Consider the following 18,144-nt stretch of genomic DNA (forward strand, 5'->3'; position numbering starts at 1 on the left):
GACTAGATGGTTAGGTGCTTGGTAACGGAATATAGAACCTCGCCATTGCAGTTACTGGTTCAATTCCAGCCCATGTCATCAAAAATCATTAATGTCTAATGGCTCTTTGCTGATGTGTGTGAAACAAGTTGGTTGTTGCTTTTCTCTTCCCACTGGGAAAGTGACCACATCACATTGGCACCAATTGATTCCCTTATTAGAAGTCTCAACAGAGACCACACTCAAGGGACTACTTGTGCATGGAAACTGAATTCCCACCTCTCCTCTCGAGATGTTGGCCCAGATCTGGACTGAGGTCCATTGGCTGGGCAGAATGGTGAAGTTCTCATTAGTTAGTTGGATTGCAGTAACACCTGCAGGCCCTAATTGTGCTGGGCACTGTATACATACATACAAAACCGTCCCCAACCACAGAGCTTCCAATCTCTGTAGGCCACTTCCTATTTCGCACCTGGCCTAGGATAGACTTCAGCCTGCTGAGCACTCAGGCTGGTACCTTTCATGGCACCAAATTCCCTTTCAGAAGTGACAAGCGCAGCTTTCCAGACACCCTTTCCCCAAAATAGAGCCCTCACATTGTGTATGCAAGTAAACGTGGTTAAAGCTGAGTATTCCGAGAGGGAGTGTGGTCTAGTGGTTAGAGCAGGGTGCCAAGCACCAGCACTGCTAACTTCTGTTCCCAGTGTTTCTAGTCAGACTCTGTGTGACAATGAGCAAACTCCCTGTTGGTCTTCGGCCTGGTCTGCACCAGGATTTTTCTGCTCTGTAATGCCCAGTGATGGAAACAATCACATAGACAGGGCTGAGATGAGCTCAGGTGTCATTACTACCTGTTGTTTAACCTTAAGGTTGGATTGTGGTAAGAAGAACTAAGCAGGTCTTAGCCTTGTCTGAAAAATCCCCAGTTAGCAGGGATAATACAGGCTTCTCCAGAAGCGTGGCAGGTAAATTAACGCTTGGAGAGTGTTATGTTATTAGATGCTATACTTTAATTATGAAATATTATTACAATGCATTCAATTAGGAAATATCAGTCATCAAATCTGGATGTTTAGAGTCAATTTCTACCCTCACTTGAGCCCGAGTAGCCCCAAGGGGCTCTGGAGTTGCAGTTGATGTAGCCGGTAGAATTCGGCTCTGAGAGATCTGCATCCGATCTAGAGTTTGGGTGGGGTAAAGGCAGGTTTTGCAATGAAAAGTGCTTATTGTAAATCCTTTCCCCTGGATGTCTGAAGCTGGATGATGCAGATGACATCTCCAGCTCTGTTTGGAGACATGAACTGGAGGAAAGACAAGGGAAGAGGAAACAAAAGTCCAGAACATCGGGCAGCTGCACATATATTCCCATGAAATATAAGGGCTATGAAGAATTGCTCCGTGTGAAAACTGACCCCGAGTTCATTGAACCAGCGGGTAAGTCGGGAGAGCTGATTGCTCTTCTCAGAAATGCTCGTTCTGCAGGTCAGAAGAGCTGATCGGATACATCCCTTCTGACCCTGAAACCTCTGAATCTGAACCTGCCTTTGAACTTCAGGTTAGCAGGTGTAACTGGGAATCTGAACAGTCAGTGGAAAGGACCATGTTCCTAAAGTGCCTCTCTCTGCCCCTGAGCAATGTTGGTCTTAAACCGGTGCCTTTGGAGTTTTCCACACTAAGGGTAATGTTCACCCCTGGACATCAGGGCTGGCTCTAGGAAGTGCAGGGCCTAATTCTACGGGGCACTGGCAGGGATGACTCACCCGGCGGCACTGCGGGTCCTCCACGGCACTGAATGACCCGCCGCCAAAGACCCGGTAGGGAATTGCCCAATGAGTACACCCCCCATCCATGTCCTGCCCCCCTCAGAAACCACAACCCATCAATCCCCCCACTCCTTGTCCCCATATCACCCCCTCCCAAGACCCCCTACCCTAACTGCCACCAGGACCCCACCCCCTACCCAACTCGCCCCAGTCCCTGTCCCCTGACCCCATCCACCACCACCCCGACAGACCCCCGGAACTCCCACGCCTACCCAACCCCATCTTCCTCATCTCCTGACCACCCCCCCAGAACCTCTGTCCGATCCAATTCCCCCTACCTGCTCCTTGTCCCCGGGACTCCCTGCCCTGGCCTTATCCAACCATTCCTCCACCCCGGTCTCTTACCATGCTGCTTACCCCTGCCGGAGCTGTGGCACCTGGCCAGAGTCGGGGCCGGAGCCAGCGCTGCTCAGCCGGGGCCGGGGCCGGAGCCGGGGCCGGAGGCAGCCGCTGGGCCGCAGCCACTCAGCCGGAGCTGGACTGGGCCGCGCGACGCCTCCCTGGAGCCCTCCTCGCACCCTCCTCTCCTGCCCCAGCTTACCTTGCGAAGCTGCCCCTTGTTTCTGAATCCTCCCAGGCTTCCTGCACAAACATCTGATTCGTGGGAAGCAGGGGAGAGGGAAGAGAAGTGGGGCGGAGCGTTCAGGGCAGGTGAGCTGAGGCCCAGGGCGGGGCGAGAGCTGCTGGAGCTTGGGAATCGGCTGCAGCTCACCACTGGGCGCGGGGCCCTCTTAGGTGCAGGTCCCGATTCGGGGGAATGGGAGAATCAGCCTAAAACCGGCCCTGCTGGGCATGGGGCCAGCACATGGTCTTTGGGTCATGAAAGTCCCTCTCAGCCCTAAGAGGCTGGCCCTGAAGCAGGGGTGCATTCTGGGTAGGTGGAGTGAACCAGATCATCCTTAGGCCCGGAATCTTGTGCATATCTTTGCTCTGAAAGGCCATTTCCATTGGCAAGTTCAGTACAATTCAGTCTGCCAGCTTCGGAGCCACCCACGTATGAAAAAACAGCGGCTAGCGCTGGCAGAGCTAGCAGGAGCGAGAGGGCCCTGTGCTGCTGCAGGATCTCATACCTCAGTCTGAGACCCTGGCCACGTGGAGCCAGTGAAGAACCCATGATCCGTTTTGTAAGCAGAGGGGCATTAGGCTCGATATCCTGGGTAAATTCCTGCTCCCCAGGTTCCTCTGCTCTTCCAGGTATTCTCCACTTCCTGTGAAAAATCCTGTTCTCTCCCAGGCTGGGCTAACAGCGGTTCTGATCCATGCAAGTGACGTATTTTTTTTCATTGCCAACTGCACCCTGAGCTGGGTTTCTGACTGGCATGTCCGAGCTGAAGCTCCTGTCTCAGTTTTTGTTTGTTTATGTGCCAGTGACCAGCAGAAGAAATTGTCTGTATTCCCAACCCAGCCAGGTCTCCAGTGGCTGCTTTGACCCCATACCGCACTTCAGGCTGAAAAGCAATTGGAGCAATGCCGTTTTCTCATTGGCTAGCCAAAGCTGAGCTCCCACTTGCCCTTGGAATGTTCCCTTGTGAACAGTCACTCTCTAGCCTGTGTTGAACCTGGTTTATAGTGTGGATTTTAAATAGGGCCAAGTCATACTCCAGAATGGGCCGTCTTTTAGCGGTGACTGAGGTATATAGTCCTGCAGTGTCTCGGGTACATAGCTTGTAGATCCATTGGTTAATGGCAGTGTGATGAAAGCAGCTAAAGATGATTTCTTATCTGATTAATACTGGAAGGCTCTTTGAAGAGGTTGGTAAGTGCTAAGTGTTACTATAATAGTCAGCCGCAGCAGGGGGTTTCCTCAGACACACCTATTTCTCTTTGTTCTTAGGAATGCAGCAAAATGTCCAGGCGCTGAGGCGTGCTCTGAAACAGCCCCTGGTGTATCGTGACTCGAAGGCAAGGCTCGACAGTGTGCAGAAGCCGTATGTGCCCAGAAAAAAGAAGGTAAAACATTTAGGCTTTGATGGCAGAACAGTTATTTTTGTTCGCTGTCTATATCTGGAATTGGGGCCAAGCCAGAACTTTGGATCCAATCCCTGCCAAACTGGGCTCAGAACTTGGTAATGGACTCGAACGGAAGCCCTAGATTTGAATGTCCCCCCAGTCAGATCTGGGTCAGAATTTTGTGTCCCTGAGCCATCTCTTGTTAAATCCTTCACCTCTCTTCATGGCAGGCTCCAAAGTTTTGGCCCAGTGCTATCAGATCCCTTCTAGTCTACGGGAGTGGTTCCCATCTCCCGATATGTCACGTGACAGGCTTCGGAGTCTGGTACAATAAGCTCCCCTTATTCCTGAATGAAGAGTTTCTGTTCAGGGCCCCAGCCTCTTTCCCATCCTTGCCTTTCGTTCCGTTGGGTGGACTCTTCCTCCACCAGGGACCATGGCATGCGTGGCGTGTTGCATGCAGTTTGAATGGGAACTTTTGGGCATGGGCTCACCCCCACTTAATCTGGTACCTGGGCACAGTTGCCCAAAAAGGTTGCCAACCATTGGTCTGTGGTTTATTGAGGAACTGTCCATCTCCAAAATGTTGACAGTAGCCCACCAGGATGGGTAGAAGCTACGGAATAAATTCTTACACTGCAGTAGAATGATGTAAGAGCCACGCGACTCTGTAATTGCACATCGCGCAGCATTTTAGGTACAAAGGGCAGCTGAGAAACTTGGACCTCACATAGACTGGCATGTCTGAGACATGTCTGTGATCGGCTTTGCTCATACTGAGTCAAGCACTTAAAGCGGATAGGCCATGTTTCTAGTGAAAGTGCAGCTTGCCAAACATTGCAGAGCAGGGGAGGAGGACAGTGGACGTGGACCATCACACCTGCTTGTCATTGTCTGCTTTCCTTGTAGATGGGGAAGCCACCAGGCCCTCCCTCTCGAAAGACTAAAGCCGAGGTGCTGGAAAACGTCCTCCGAGCCATGAGAGGCAATGTGAACATCAGAGAAGTTCCACTAGGTATTTCCCCACTGCATTTCTGCTCACTTGCATCCAAAGATTGTGATAGGACAGACCTGTGCAGAGGTTGGAAACATCTGCATTGTGACATATTTGAAATTAAATGACTAAGTGCACTGGATTTGGAAGTCAAGTTACCTATGTGCCACCCCTGACTTTTTGACAGTGACTTATAGGTGACCTTGGAAATGTCCCTTATCTGTGCCTTAGTTTCCCCATCTCTCTAGGAGGTGCTGAGAGCCTGTAGAAGCTGACAGCACTCAGCATGTTATAGAATCAGACCCACGACAGCCAGGGTGTGCATGGTCCTCCTTGATGTGAACCAGGAACTAATCATGAACTGGGTCCTGCTGCCCTCTGTTTCCTTAAACTAAGTGGAAAATGGCTTCCCAAAGTGGAAAAGTACAAAAGCTGGTAGTGAGCAGAGTGTAGCTTCCGGACCAGCCGAGCACTCCCCGCTGCAGGTTAAACGCCACAAGCCAAGCAGAGGCACCATGTTAAAATTTCCATTCTAAAGTCCATTTTTTCAGGTTCTATAATAGAATAATCCTTAGAACAGGGGCCACAGCATCAAGCCCTGTAACTGACCTGCACCCCACTCCTGTTCTGCAGGACAGAGGAGGGAAACAGAGGCAAAGGGAAGTGACTTGTCCAAGGTCAGACAAGTTGGGATTTGAACTCAGGAACGCCAAGGGCCCAGTCCAATACCTCGGCCATTCTCTAGCTCCAGAGCAGAACCTTTCATCCCAAACTCTACGGGTTGTTTGTGCTTTCGACGCATCAAAACCCAACGCGTGACGAAGCAGTCCTGACTGGAAGTAGTTTAGTGAGTGAGTTCTCCAGACAAGGTAGCTGGTGTCCAGCTATAGAATCCTAGAATATCAGGGTTGGAAGGGACCTCAGGAGATCATCCAGTCCAAGCCCCTGCTCAAAGCAGGACCAATCCCCTATCTATGGACTAAACCAGTTTTACTGTATGGGCCCAATCTGTGCAGGCCCTGTTGCATACAGTAGGAGATGCGGCTGAGTTCTGAGCCTAGGATCAGACCCGACAGTGTTTTCTGTATCAGAGATGAGAGGGAAGCAGTAAAGATCAAAGTCACCATGAGATTTTAAAAGACCAGTTCCAGAGGAACAGTGAGCTCATGCTTCTGCTCTTCCCCAGTGTCTGTTCTGCGAAAGAAGAAATCCAACCGGAGGGCATATCAGGAGGCTCTGGGGCTGATGAAGGAATTCCACCAGAAGTACAAGGCTGCTTTGGCAACTTCTAATAAGGCGATTTGCAAGGAGAGTGTGACTATCCCAGAGCTGGGGCAAAGCCCAACTCAAGAAACTTTTGTCGAGATCGAGGAAAGTAAATCAGAGACTCTGCCTCAGGACACGGATGAGAGCGAGAGCCTTAACCATTACCTGTCACTGGAGAAAAGTTCCTCTCGTAAGAGGAGCGGAGTGACATTTGCTTTGTAAACTGGCCTGTGGAGAACAGGAACGCCTCAACTTTTGTGTTTCTCTCTAGATAGATTTTTGAGTTAATTTTATAACAAGGTTAGTGCACTTTTAGTAGCGAGGGTTGAAAATGCAGCACAGTGAAAGGGTTTGTGTGTAACATGCCAGTACAATTGTGCTCGAGTCTACATAGTTACAGCTGCACTCAGTGAAATAAACAAATGGCTCACAAAACACCTGGTCAGTTATTGCCCTGCTGCTGCCACCAGCAAGGCCTGTGCCGCTAACATGGTTATTCTGAAATAAGGAATCTAGCGGGCTCACATGCAGCAGGTGCACAGGCACCTGGCACACTGCAGTGATTGATGGGGGCAAGCGTAGCAGAAATCCTTTCAGCACGCAGGGTGCAGTGCAGTGGCTATAGATGGGTGGCTAAAGGCACTCAGGGACTGCACCGTATGTGGGTGGGTGTCCTTCATAAAGTAGTGAAAACAGAGGGACGGGCAACAAATGGAGCTGGTTTCATGTGCTGCCATACTAACTTCAGCTCATTAACCCTGCCCGGTTAAATGTACATGGACGGTGAGTTCTCTTCACAGGCCGCTCACACCTCAGACTACCCAGTGCACATGGATTCTGGACCTAGGAAACTAACGCATTAAAGTACTTGTATTTCTAGCATAGATAAGCAAGGTGAGGATTCCACTTCCCATAACTGAATCATTCTGAGCTAGGACTAGGTAAGAACTCAAGCCAAAACATTACAACAGTTTCTAAGCAAATTATACTCCAGCGCCTGCATTTTTGGCATGTTTCATGGGTCACACCTGTAGCATAACCCGTCAATCATGCACCTCCTTAGTGGTTGTGTCTTACAGTCTTTTCCAGAGCAGCGGGGGGCTGTATTTGTGAAATGTGTGAAGCTGATACACTCTTCAGTTCTAAGGCAAGTGGAGTAACTAAGGTCACTGCTGGAAGCTCATCTAGTGTTCAGATTTTAAAACAAGTTACTAGCCATTTGCTCCTACTGTGCAAGTACAGCTGCTGCTGAGGTCACCTTGCTTGGAGTACAGCAATAGCCCAAAGAGATTTAAAAATGTTCTACATGGCTCAGAATTGAGTTAGGAAAACAATGTGTGGGCTTAGTCATATTTAAAATTAAAGCCCCCTCCCCTCAACTCCAGAGGTGCAGTGGCAGGGTGAAGGAGCACGACTGTCAATCAGTAACACCCATTGTGACAGTAGCTGTAAAGTTGTTCAGACCCCGTTTGACTGCCTGAATGGGCTGTGTTTGTGCTTGTACTGAAGTACTTCGTGCAGCACTCATCAATGCAAAGACTCATTTTCCTGTAAGAGGCAGATGTTTGACAGAAACAATCACAGGGCTTATGGGGAGTGACCTGGGAGGAATGATTAAAAGAACCAGAGTGGAAGTGTGGGCCAGATTCAACCCCGAAGGAATTCCAGGGCACTTGGGCTAATTTACCTAAACAAAATCTAAAATGGTGATAATGCTCAACATGTGCAGTGTGGAAAGACTGTAAACCTCCTTTAAGGGGAAGATACTATTTCCGTTCGGCAAGCTGAGCCGGCAATACTGCATCCAGGACTGGTGGCCACATTTTAAAGGGAGGTTGAAAAGCGCCCAGAAGAGCCATTAAAAATGATTTGAGGCGTGATGAGAGACTGAATGAGCACAATCTATTTAGTTTGTCAAAAAGAATGAGAGGGGACAATCAGGGCATATAAACACCTTCACAGAGAAGAGAGGAGCTACTAAGGGCTCTTTTAATCTAGCAGAGAAAGCTGTAACAATCCCAGTGCCCCGCCGCAGCCTGAGAGAGGCACTGGGATTGTCTGGATCTGGGCCAGCAGAAGAAACCCTTGCCCCCTTTAAGGATTGCTCCCCTCTCACCACCTTGTGGATGGGAGGGACATGCTGGTGCTGGCTGGACAGAACATAGACTGTTGGCTCCCACGGTAGCAAGGGAAGGTTTAGAAGCCTGCCACTGTGCCTGGGGACAGTGTTCTGTAGAGAAACGCTCCCCCCACGCTTGGGATCAGAACATCAGGTTTCTCACTTTTTCTAGGAGGGAGGCTAGTTGCCTGTTGCAGGCTGGAAGAGATACTTCAGTCACATTACAGGGCTCAAGCCAAGGCTAACTGGGTGAAATTCTGTGGCCTGGGTTAAGCAGGAGGTCAGACTCGATGATCTAAAGGTCCCTTCTGGGCTTGGACTCTATGAATCTGTACCTTAGCATAGGAAGTGTTCCAATGGCCCGACTCCAAAAACCCTCCTCCTCCATCTCATTTCTGCAGCCAGGGTTGGCTCCTGTGTGGGAAAGGTGCTGGGCATTGGGACCTCAGTAGAGCCTGTCTCTCATTCTCCTTCCCCCTCGCTGCAGTTATCCTTGACTATACAGCAAAGGTTCTTGTTCTCAGCTGTATTGCTCCTGGGGATTGTACCCTAGCCCAGCCTCTGCTCCCCCTGACTTCACTGGGAACAGAGTAAGACTATGGCAAACGCCAGCCCTGTGAGACATGGAAGCCCCAAGCCCGGGCTGCACTACAAAATCAGCAGTTCGGCTCTTCTGCTGTTAGCAAGGGGAGGGGGCCCCTCACCTACACGGGCTGTTTGGTGGTGTCATTATCTCAGTCCAGTCCCACCCTCAGAGCTCTCATCTGCCACTTACCATGTGCAGGCCAACCACCCCCACCCCCGCCTTTGCTGACAGCACTGGCCAGATGGTTACTGGGGTACATAAAGAACACATTCTATTTTATGCAAACTGGAAGTTCCAGCAGTTGTATTTTCACATATCGGTCACTAGCAAACCTGTGTAGGCTGGGGCTGTATCTGGTTAGAAAAGACACAGGGACAGGCTTGCTAGTTTTCATGTACAGCAACTTCAGAAAAAAACAGGTAATTCACTACAAGAACCTTGTTTTATTCTGTTTTAACTTCTGCCTTTGTCCTAGGATTAGAGCCCTCTTCTCTGCTGTTAAACTGTACAAGGTATTTGTACGACTGACACAGGGGGAGTTTGGGGATTTTTCACTCTGCTTGAAATAACAGAAGCAACAGTCTGATAGAACCATGTCCTCACATGTTATTTTACCCACACATTATACACATGCAAGTAAATAAGCTCTCAGTAAACTCTGATGTGTTTTATAATTTTCTGATGAAGCCAGTGGTTCAGCTGAGGCCCTAAATGACCTTTTGTCTTTTACTGCACTGGTTTTTGAACAGCAAGTTGAGGATACACCAAAGCACAATAATTTAAAGCATTTTGGAAAAAATGTAGCAACAGCTATATTTGTTTTAAACCATTTGACAGTAAACACCAGAAAACCAGGCATACACATGATCCCATCAGTTAAACGATTTTTTCTTTGCATAGTGAATAGCTAATTCTCTATCTCTTTGATGCGTTGCAGTGTTTTAAAGATACGGGGAAGAAAAAACAGTTTACATCAAACTCATGTACAACATGGAGAGAGACCATTCCGGTTTCTGAGTTACAGTTCAATCAGCGGACATGGCACAGTTCTGAGCTCATTGTGAAGATCTACCAAAGATCCCATAGAGCTCGATAAGTGACTTGCTGGACCTTCATGTCCACATGCAAAAGTTGAACAAGGAATGGTCTTTAGTTTTCATCTCTCGTCCCCTTTAAAAATCGGAAAGGATTGGTTTTGATGAAATATTTTCCCACTGCACAGGACAAGCTCCTTATCAACCTTTCACTTGAAAGCTAGAAGATGGCAAAGAGGTCTGGAAAGTCCAGCAGAGAGCACTGCAGGGCTATCTCCTTGATGCATGGCTAAAGGCCTGGTTTTAAAATCAGTTATAGTCTTTAAGGCTTCTACCTCCCCTTTGCTTTCATTGACAAAAGACAAAGAAGCACTTGATTAAGCTGTACTTCAAGACTAATCCATACTGCATGTACAATACCATTTGAAGAAAAAATACTGACAATATAGGACAGTGTTATACAATCATCTTTTGCACAATCCACTCTTTTGGCACTTTTCCTTCATTTGTTTACTGATGTCTGTAGTCACTAACCGCCCCCCCAGAGACCCTTAATACATTTTTTTCACCCCATCTAGAAATCTACAGAGTCAGAGTTGGTTTAAAGTCCTGTGGCATCTTTGGCAGATTCAGTCATTCACCTACTAAATGAAATCCCTAATCCCACCCCTTCTTGTCACAAGGAAGTGCAACAAGCAGTGCAATTACTTCACCAGCCACAGGGCCCCCCCAGCTGAGCCCCATTTTAGCTTACAGGAGGGCAGTAAGGTGAGAGACGTTCACATTCTGGAAGAATTTGTACATGCCTTCACCTTCACGCAAAGTGCAGGGAGTAGGTTCAATTCCTTAGAGAATGTTAGATCAGAAAGGAGGATGCAAAACAATGGCCAAAAGAGAGATTTTTTTAATAAAATCTTTTGTTGTTTTAGTGTCTCCAGACATGTGGAGATCTTTGACTCCATCCATGGTTCTGGTGTCTCCACCAGGGCCGCTGTTTTACTGATACTTCTCACTTAGCATTAGCTGCGACAAAGGAAGTGTAAATTTGCCCTCTGAATGCACGAAGGGCTGGGAACTTCTGTTGTTTGAAGTGCAGTTGTTTACAGTACCCTATTTTTTTACCCAAGCTTTTCTAGGAAATAATAAAAACACTGTTCATGTTAAAGTAGTAAAACATTCCAACAGAGTCATCAACATTCCATCAACTCGAGTCTCCAGCCTCCCCAGCTAAGTGCACATGGAGATGCACAAACCAGGTGTCTGATCCAAAGCCCAGCAGAGTTAGTGGAAAGACTCCCACTGACTTCAGTGGACTTTGGATCAGGCGGTATGGGCCCAATCTTGCTCTCACTGACTTTAAAGGAGTAGGACTGCGCCTATTCTAGCAAACTGGAAACTGTCTTTCTTGATCTTTAAGCAACTAAATGGAGGATAAAATAATAACTATAATTTGTAGTTTTCTTTTAAGAAAGGCTGAAATTAATGGACTAAAATCCTACACCGTATTTTGTGGACAAGCACCCCTTGGAAATATTGAAACCAACCCTGCCACATTGTTTAAAGATGCTACTGCATACGAGTAATAATGTCTCATAAAAGAAGTGACAGATTTTTAGGCTCCACCGTTACTCCACAAGAGGATCCCAAAACCAAAGGCCTCCTTAAATAAATACTGATACAATGGACCGTACTTTGTAAGGGCTTTTCTATGATAGTCCAGACCTGCACCCACTGAATCAATGGGAGCTCTGTATTAATTTCAATGGAATCAGGGCCTTGGATTAATCATGTAACAGTTTGCAGAGTAGGGCCCTTTGTGTGAACGACCCGTAGATAATAAAGTATGTAACAGACATTCTAGCATGGTTCTTTTCTATCAAGCTATGTTAGCTTGAGGAACTGCCCTGAGGCAATGGCTCCTGCACTTCCATTGAGACTCAGATTTAAAATAAAAACAAAATTAACACATGAAATTAACACACAAAACCCACGTGTTTAAGTGACCTTTTAAAAAAAAACACGCAGAAGGACACTGGCCTAGGTGGGTAGGACTCAAAATCTCCTTCTAAGGAAAGATACATTCAGCTTGTGAAACCCACAGAAAGTGAGTTTCTCAAAAGCTCTTTTGTTTTAAAAAAAGCCAGCAGCCCAGGCCTAGAAAAAGCCATGGTAATTGAGTAAGGAAGCCTGTTTCAAGATATTCACTTGGGTGGAGCGGGGTAAGGGGTTGTTGAAAGAGAGACTGGGAAAAAAATCATGAATACACTTGGATAGTGTAAAAAAGCTTTTGCTCGGAACAAAAATAAAGGAAATTCAGGATTAAAGACTGTTGTTCCATCCTTAAGTACTCTGCTGTTTGTGAGTACTGATGAGACCAAATTTGACCATCAGTAACTCTGACCCATGCAAACCCACTGACTTCAATCAAGTTTCCTTCAAATTCACTGCTGGCTTAAGTGAGTGCAAGGCAGGTCAAGTCACTGGAATCGTATCAGCTTAAAATCAGCTGTGCATTTGGCCCAGAGAGGTTGCAAGTGTGTAACTAAGGGCAGAATTTCCTCTCCAAAGAGGATACAATAATATACAACCCATGAGCTACAACAGTTAGGCACAGCAGTCCAGTCTAAGAGAGTTCAGAAAACCAGCATCAATTTCCTGGCTTCACATATTAGTTGAATAGCCAGTAGTTCGTGTGTGTTAATACAAGATATATATTATGTCATCAGTACTACAAGATTTCTCAAAATGAAAGTGTCAATCTGTTGAAATATAGTATTGAAAATATATAAATTTTATCCATTAAAATATAAGATTTTTTTTTTTTTTTTTTAAATCCAGTTTAAAGCAGTAAAAAGCTTCAGGGTCCTTGTAGTTATATGAATAAGTGGCAAGCCGGAGATGAAACCAATTCCTTTGTTGCCAGGAAGGCAAGCCATTCATCATCATTTAAGATGGAAGGAGAGAGCAAAAGACACAGCAGAAACAGATGAACTATTAAAATCCTTTTACATCAGCTTCTTATATGCTGCATTAGCAGAACCTCCCAGCACTCCACAGGTCAGCTGCAAGTTTTGGCAGCTGCTTGGTGTACTGCTGGTGCAGCGTGTTAACAGGTAGCTCTTTAAAATGCCAGCGTCACCTGGTATAAGGAGCAACAAGATATTAAACTGGCAGACTCACGTTTCTGAAAGGGGAAAAAATTCCACTGACAGAACAGAAGATCCATCATCTAGGTCCGAAATTCAAGATTCAAAGAGTGACATTTTTGAGCCCGTTACTGGTGGTAATGGAGAAAGTTATTTCACTCAGTGAAACAATTGGAAGGACAGGCCTGAGGTGAAAGGGAGAAAAGCAGAGGTTCTTTGGGAAGGAAGGGCACCCATTAACGGAGCATGGTCATTTACCTTACCTAATGCATTGATCTATATTCCCTGCAATTGGCCCAAGAGAGAAAAACGAACACCCTCCGTGCCACAGGTAGACAGACAGACTTCGTTGGGCTGCTTAAAATATCAGAGTGATTTGGCCAGACTGTGGCATTAAGCTCAACGGTGAAAGCCTTGTGGGAATTCTCACTTGGAAAGGGCTTCACATGGTGATTGCCGCATGTGGGGTGGAGAACACGCTCTCCACTGGATAGGGTCCTGGGTTCTATTTCCAACTCTACCACTGACCCTGGGCCAATTGATAGGCTGAAGTGTCAACTAACTGGATGCCACTGTTTTGGAGAGCCCCGTTTGGGAGATCTAGGACCAAGAATTTTAAAAGGGCCGAGCACCCCCAGCTCCCAATGACTTCAACTGGAATGGGAGGGGCCCAAAATTAGCAGCTGTTTTGAAAATTGTAACCTTTGTGCCTCGGTTTCTACATCTCTAAAGTGAAGATAATGGCTACTTGCTACTACCAAATGCTTTGAAACCTCTGGGTAAATAGTCCACTAAGTGCTAAGTAATACTACGACTGCAGTGCACACATTCTCCAACCCAACCGTGGCTGGTTTATACCTAGGGAATGAGCAGTACACGGGACTCCCATGCTGCCCCTGTCAAACAGATTCATTTGGGTGGCTTCCTTCCTTCCCGATGCTTCTCTTCCTAAATGTCCAAGATGAGCAAAACCACATTGACTGGTTGGTTTCACCTTCATGCCATCCCAAGAGAGTGGGCTGGAAGTATTCGCTTTGCCTTTTTTTTATAGCTAAGTTTTCTGTGATAACTACCAACATCGATTAACTAGTCTTCAGCAATGCATTTTCCGTAAAATCGTTGGTTTGCAGGTTTCCTACATTTCATTTGGTCTCATTACAATAACCTCTGATCTACGCTGTCTAATGTATTTCATTTGTTGTGTCCTTGGAAGGTGTCACTGAATCGTATCCACTATCGGTGTATCCATTTGCTCCTTAGGACACAAAGGAGAAAGCATGGCTCATAGCCTCTTTCTTAAGGGGTCCCATTGTTACAAGGTTATCACAAACCAGGGAGTTTACATCACTATGGTATAACTTAGGATCCATTCACAGTATCTGGCTGCAATATAAGGGACAGAGTGAAACAGGCACAGGATTGGGGTGTTGGAAGAGAAACAGTTTGGATGATTTATGTAAATGTGTTTTCAATCTCTAATTTCTATCTGACATGATGCAGCAGGCTGGACAGTGGATTGACAAGGTCCTTATCATTGGGCTCATATACTCTTGGTATCCCATTGCCTTAGTAAGATGGTCACCACCAGAATTTAACTCAGAAATGTCACCTACTATGTTTAAGTACATTTCAGCATATACATGGTGAGGATCAGTTATCTTTCAGAGTGATGGACAAAACGGGACAGGTGAATTTTTGTTTTTAACCTGCAAGGACCCTGGCTTCAGCATGAACTGGATCTAAAATGTCTTACCATCAAAAAGAAAAAAAAAAAATTTGTGGGTGGTAGTATGACAAGAAAATAGTTCCTCCTATAGGATATCTTGATAAACCTCATGTCCTCTACAAAAGGCAACATTGTTCCTAAGTGCTACTTTGCACCTGTAGTGCTCTTTGACCGCAAGAGATATTGATCTACTCTTCCTTTCCGCCTATCCATTGTCCTGTTTTCACTGTCAAAAATTCGCTGCAGTTGTAAGGCCAGCCTCCTGTCTTCCTCCTCCTGCTGCAGCTTCTGTTCCATCTCCCTCACTAAAGGATCAGCTGTGGCCAAGCCCATCTCGCCAGCTGTCTGCCTCAGTCTTTTAACCGAACCATTCTGTTCCAAGTGCTTTGTTTTACAGTGTCTCTTTCGTCCTCGTCTCAGTGAAGGGGGCTGTTCGCCAATAACGTTTTCAACAGAATTGCAGGTACCATTTTGTACGTTGATCAATTCACTATTGTTCAGGTATTTCAGCTGCTTTTTTCCTGCTGTCTTGACAGAAACTCCTAGTATACTGTTCCCTGGCGGCGCTGGGTTGACTCCAATTATTCTTCTTGTCTTAGCACTGGGGCAAAAATAATGACCAGATTTGTCCAGATATGAATTTGTTTTTACTTCAGACACATCTGAAATTTGAGTGTTCAGAGAGGTTCCATTTGACCTTGTATCTAGTTCAGAGAAACTGCCATCCGTTGTTAAGGCCTGTGAACGGTTTTTCTTGTTACCAGTCCTTTCGAGCTTCACTTCACTGATCGAAGGGAAATAATCTAACTCTGTGTTTGTGTGTGCCGCAGAACCAGGTGGAATTTGATCATTTAACATTCGTGGCTGCTCTTTATTGGAGTTAGCAATGTCAGGAACCAGAAAGTCCTCTCCAGTCTCTGAAGCCAGAGATGTAAGGGTAGCTTTACAGAAAGTCTTTTTAATCTGGCGCTCCTGAAATATTTGCTCCCATTTTTTCAGGATTCTGGGACTAGCTTCATAGGTGGTTGGTTTCTGCAGGCTTCGGTTCAGGTTCCTTGGAGTAGACTTTATAATCAAAGGACTCAAGACTTTGCCGTCAGGAAGCCTCTTGGGAGGAGTGCATGGTGAGCAGACAATAGGTTTGAAATGATTCAGCTCTTCTGAGATACTGTCATTGCTCTCAGGGCTGATGGATCGCTCCGGCTTGTGCAGAGTGGAGAGTGACGAAACGGAGTTGAAAACCAGACGCTTTTCTGCTGTCAAATCTGGGGCAGAGAGACAGCGATTGTTTTGAGTGGATGACAAAACTCCAACGATAGGAGTTGATGCACTGGTCACTGATGGAACCTGTAAGACAAGTCATCGGGATTAGAAAGTTTGTCATTGTGGTGATCTAAACAGAGGGGCTAGAGTAAGAGTGAAATGGATGAATCTGCGAGAGAACAGAAGATGCTGCAGATCACAAACAATTAACTAGACCACTAGTTCCTAATCTTTCAGGCAACTGTACTTGTTTATCAGGCCACGATGTCTGCTGTACCAGCCAGCAGCTTCAGCCACCTTCTTCTGCTCGGGCCAGCGACTTCCTTATCCTATCACGTTAATAACGAGCACTAAGTCCAGCCGTGGGGCTAGGCCATGCAGTCCTGCTTGTCTTCCATTCAGCTGTGCACTGTCTAATCTGGAATGCAGCCTGGGGTGCTCCAGATTCTGCAGAAAGTCAGACTAAGCGACTGTGGTTGATTAGAGCACATTGAAAGGCCTGCAGGTAACCAGGGTGCACTGGAACCCAGCACAGCCTGGGTCCCAAATTCATCCTTGGCAGAATGGCTGTGCTTGGGACATCAAAGGAATGGAGAGTAGCTAGCCGTAGTGATGGCAAACGCTTGAAGCACACGACAAAAGAGGTTGATAACCATGGAACCGGTTCCTGACCCACAGTTTGAGAACCACTAGATTAGATCATCTAAGAGGGTACTTTGGACCTTGTCAGAAAGACTATTTATGTCACCTGAGCAGGACCTACTGAGGATCTCCCCATCTTGCAAGCTGGGTTCCTCACCAAATGGCTATCCCAAGGATTCCTTAGGCTTCCCACAGTTACTGGATTCTTAGCATGATTTTTCCCACCCACTTGTGAAATGAAGCTGAAGCAGAAGCTGAAGAGAAGGGGATTCAGCGAAGAAAGTGGTCAGTCCCTGTAAAGGAGACAGATGCAGGCAGAAGATGGATGGTTCCTTATTCCTTCTCGAAAAAAGGGAAGCTCTGGGGAGAATGAGGTCATGAAGATTTCTCGCTGGACAGGGAGACGTGGAGGAAGAGCGGAGCTTCCCTTTGGTGACTGGAGGCAGGGCCACCCAGAGGATTCAGGGGGCCTGGGGCAAAGCAGGGGAGCGGACAAAAAAAAAAGGCGCCACCCGCTGCAGCGCTTGTACTCTCCGGGCAGTGCTCCGAGTCTTTGGCAGCACTGAAGGACCCGCCGCTGAAGTGCAGCTGAAGACCCGGAGCGAGTGAAGGGCCCGCCGCCGAAGTGCCATCGAAGACCCGGACTGCTGCCAGGTGAGTAAAAATTAAAAAGGCACCTCTAGCCAGGGAAGGGATTCTCAACCAGGGCTTGCGGGGCCCCTGTGGGGCCCAGGGCCTGGGGCAAATTGCCCCACTTGTCCCCCCTGGGGTGGCCCTGACTGGAAGTGAAGGCTCAGATGGACGTAAGGTGCAGTGGGAGACAGGAAGGTTCTGGAGCAAGAGCTCAGCCAATGGCTGCAGGGGACACCCCATCTCCATGCAGGAAGACTCAGCAGAGAGTGGAGGGAAGGTAGCAGAAGAGCCGAAGAGCCACAGGTTTCATATGGCAGTCCTACCACTGAAGCCCTTTGAAACATGCTACATCCCCATCTCCTATCTTGACTGGGCTGGGGCTCCTGAAGTGGACATGAGGCACCTGATACTTGGTGTGACTAGATTAGGTAACACTGACTGAATCCACTGTGTTGTATGATGCTTCTGCCAGGCACCAGGAGCCTGCAAGCCAGAGAGACAGAAAATGGCCCAGTACGTGGAGAGCAGTAGTGGAGTAAAAGCCCAGAGTGATATCAATCAAATTGTTGATGCTGGGGAGACCAAATCCTGGGGCTGATGGTGCTACAAAGGCCTTAAGAGTCTCAGAAATCGTGCAAAGGAAGAAGTCTGCCAGATGTGCAACAGCAGCCCAGTAATTAGGCTGGAACAGCAGAGGGACATTTGCCTGAGAAAATCATGGGTTGGATTTTCAGAGGTGCTTAGTAGCCACAACTCTTACTGAAGCCCATCTGTGCCATAGGCTCCCTCTGCTGGGCCTGTAGCACCAGTTCATTCACAAAGAGAGCCCCACAGACTTCAGCAAGAGCAAGGCTAGACCAACTGTTCCTAGAGAGGCAATGTTAATCAGTGATGGTGCACAAGGAAGGAGACAGAGACCAGGTCAACAATGATCATTTCCGCTCCACTTTAAAACTGATCTGCAAGGGATGCATGGTGGGGGT

At 47.2% G+C, this 18,144-nt stretch overlaps 2 protein-coding genes across 4 annotated transcripts in view; one reads left to right on the plus strand and one right to left on the minus strand.

Annotated features, from left to right (window-relative positions):
* The window catches only part of XRRA1 (X-ray radiation resistance associated 1), a 53,451-nt gene extending 45,400 nt beyond the window's left edge, over positions 1-8,051 (plus strand). For both annotated transcript variants that reach the window (XM_032781155.1, XM_032781157.2), the window contains exons 15-18: positions 1,236-1,413; positions 3,637-3,752; positions 4,662-4,767; positions 5,933-8,051. In XM_032781155.1, the coding sequence (XP_032637046.1) occupies positions 1,236-1,413; positions 3,637-3,752; positions 4,662-4,767; positions 5,933-6,234 (702 nt within the window). In that variant the 3' untranslated portion in view covers positions 6,235-8,051. The remainder of the gene's footprint in view (positions 1-1,235; positions 1,414-3,636; positions 3,753-4,661; positions 4,768-5,932) is intronic.
* A 1,089-nt stretch (positions 8,052-9,140) lies between these two features.
* The window catches only part of RNF169 (ring finger protein 169), a 28,235-nt gene continuing 19,231 nt past the window's right edge, over positions 9,141-18,144 (minus strand). For both annotated transcript variants that reach the window (XM_075061829.1, XM_075061828.1), the window contains one exon: positions 9,141-15,970. In XM_075061829.1, coding sequence (XP_074917930.1) covers positions 14,768-15,970 — 1,203 coding nt within the window. In that variant the 3' untranslated portion in view covers positions 9,141-14,767. The remainder of the gene's footprint in view (positions 15,971-18,144) is intronic.

Source organism: Chelonoidis abingdonii, chromosome 1 (assembly GCF_003597395.2).
Source record: "Chelonoidis abingdonii isolate Lonesome George chromosome 1, CheloAbing_2.0, whole genome shotgun sequence".
Classification (NCBI taxonomy): domain Eukaryota; kingdom Metazoa; phylum Chordata; order Testudines; family Testudinidae; genus Chelonoidis; species Chelonoidis abingdonii.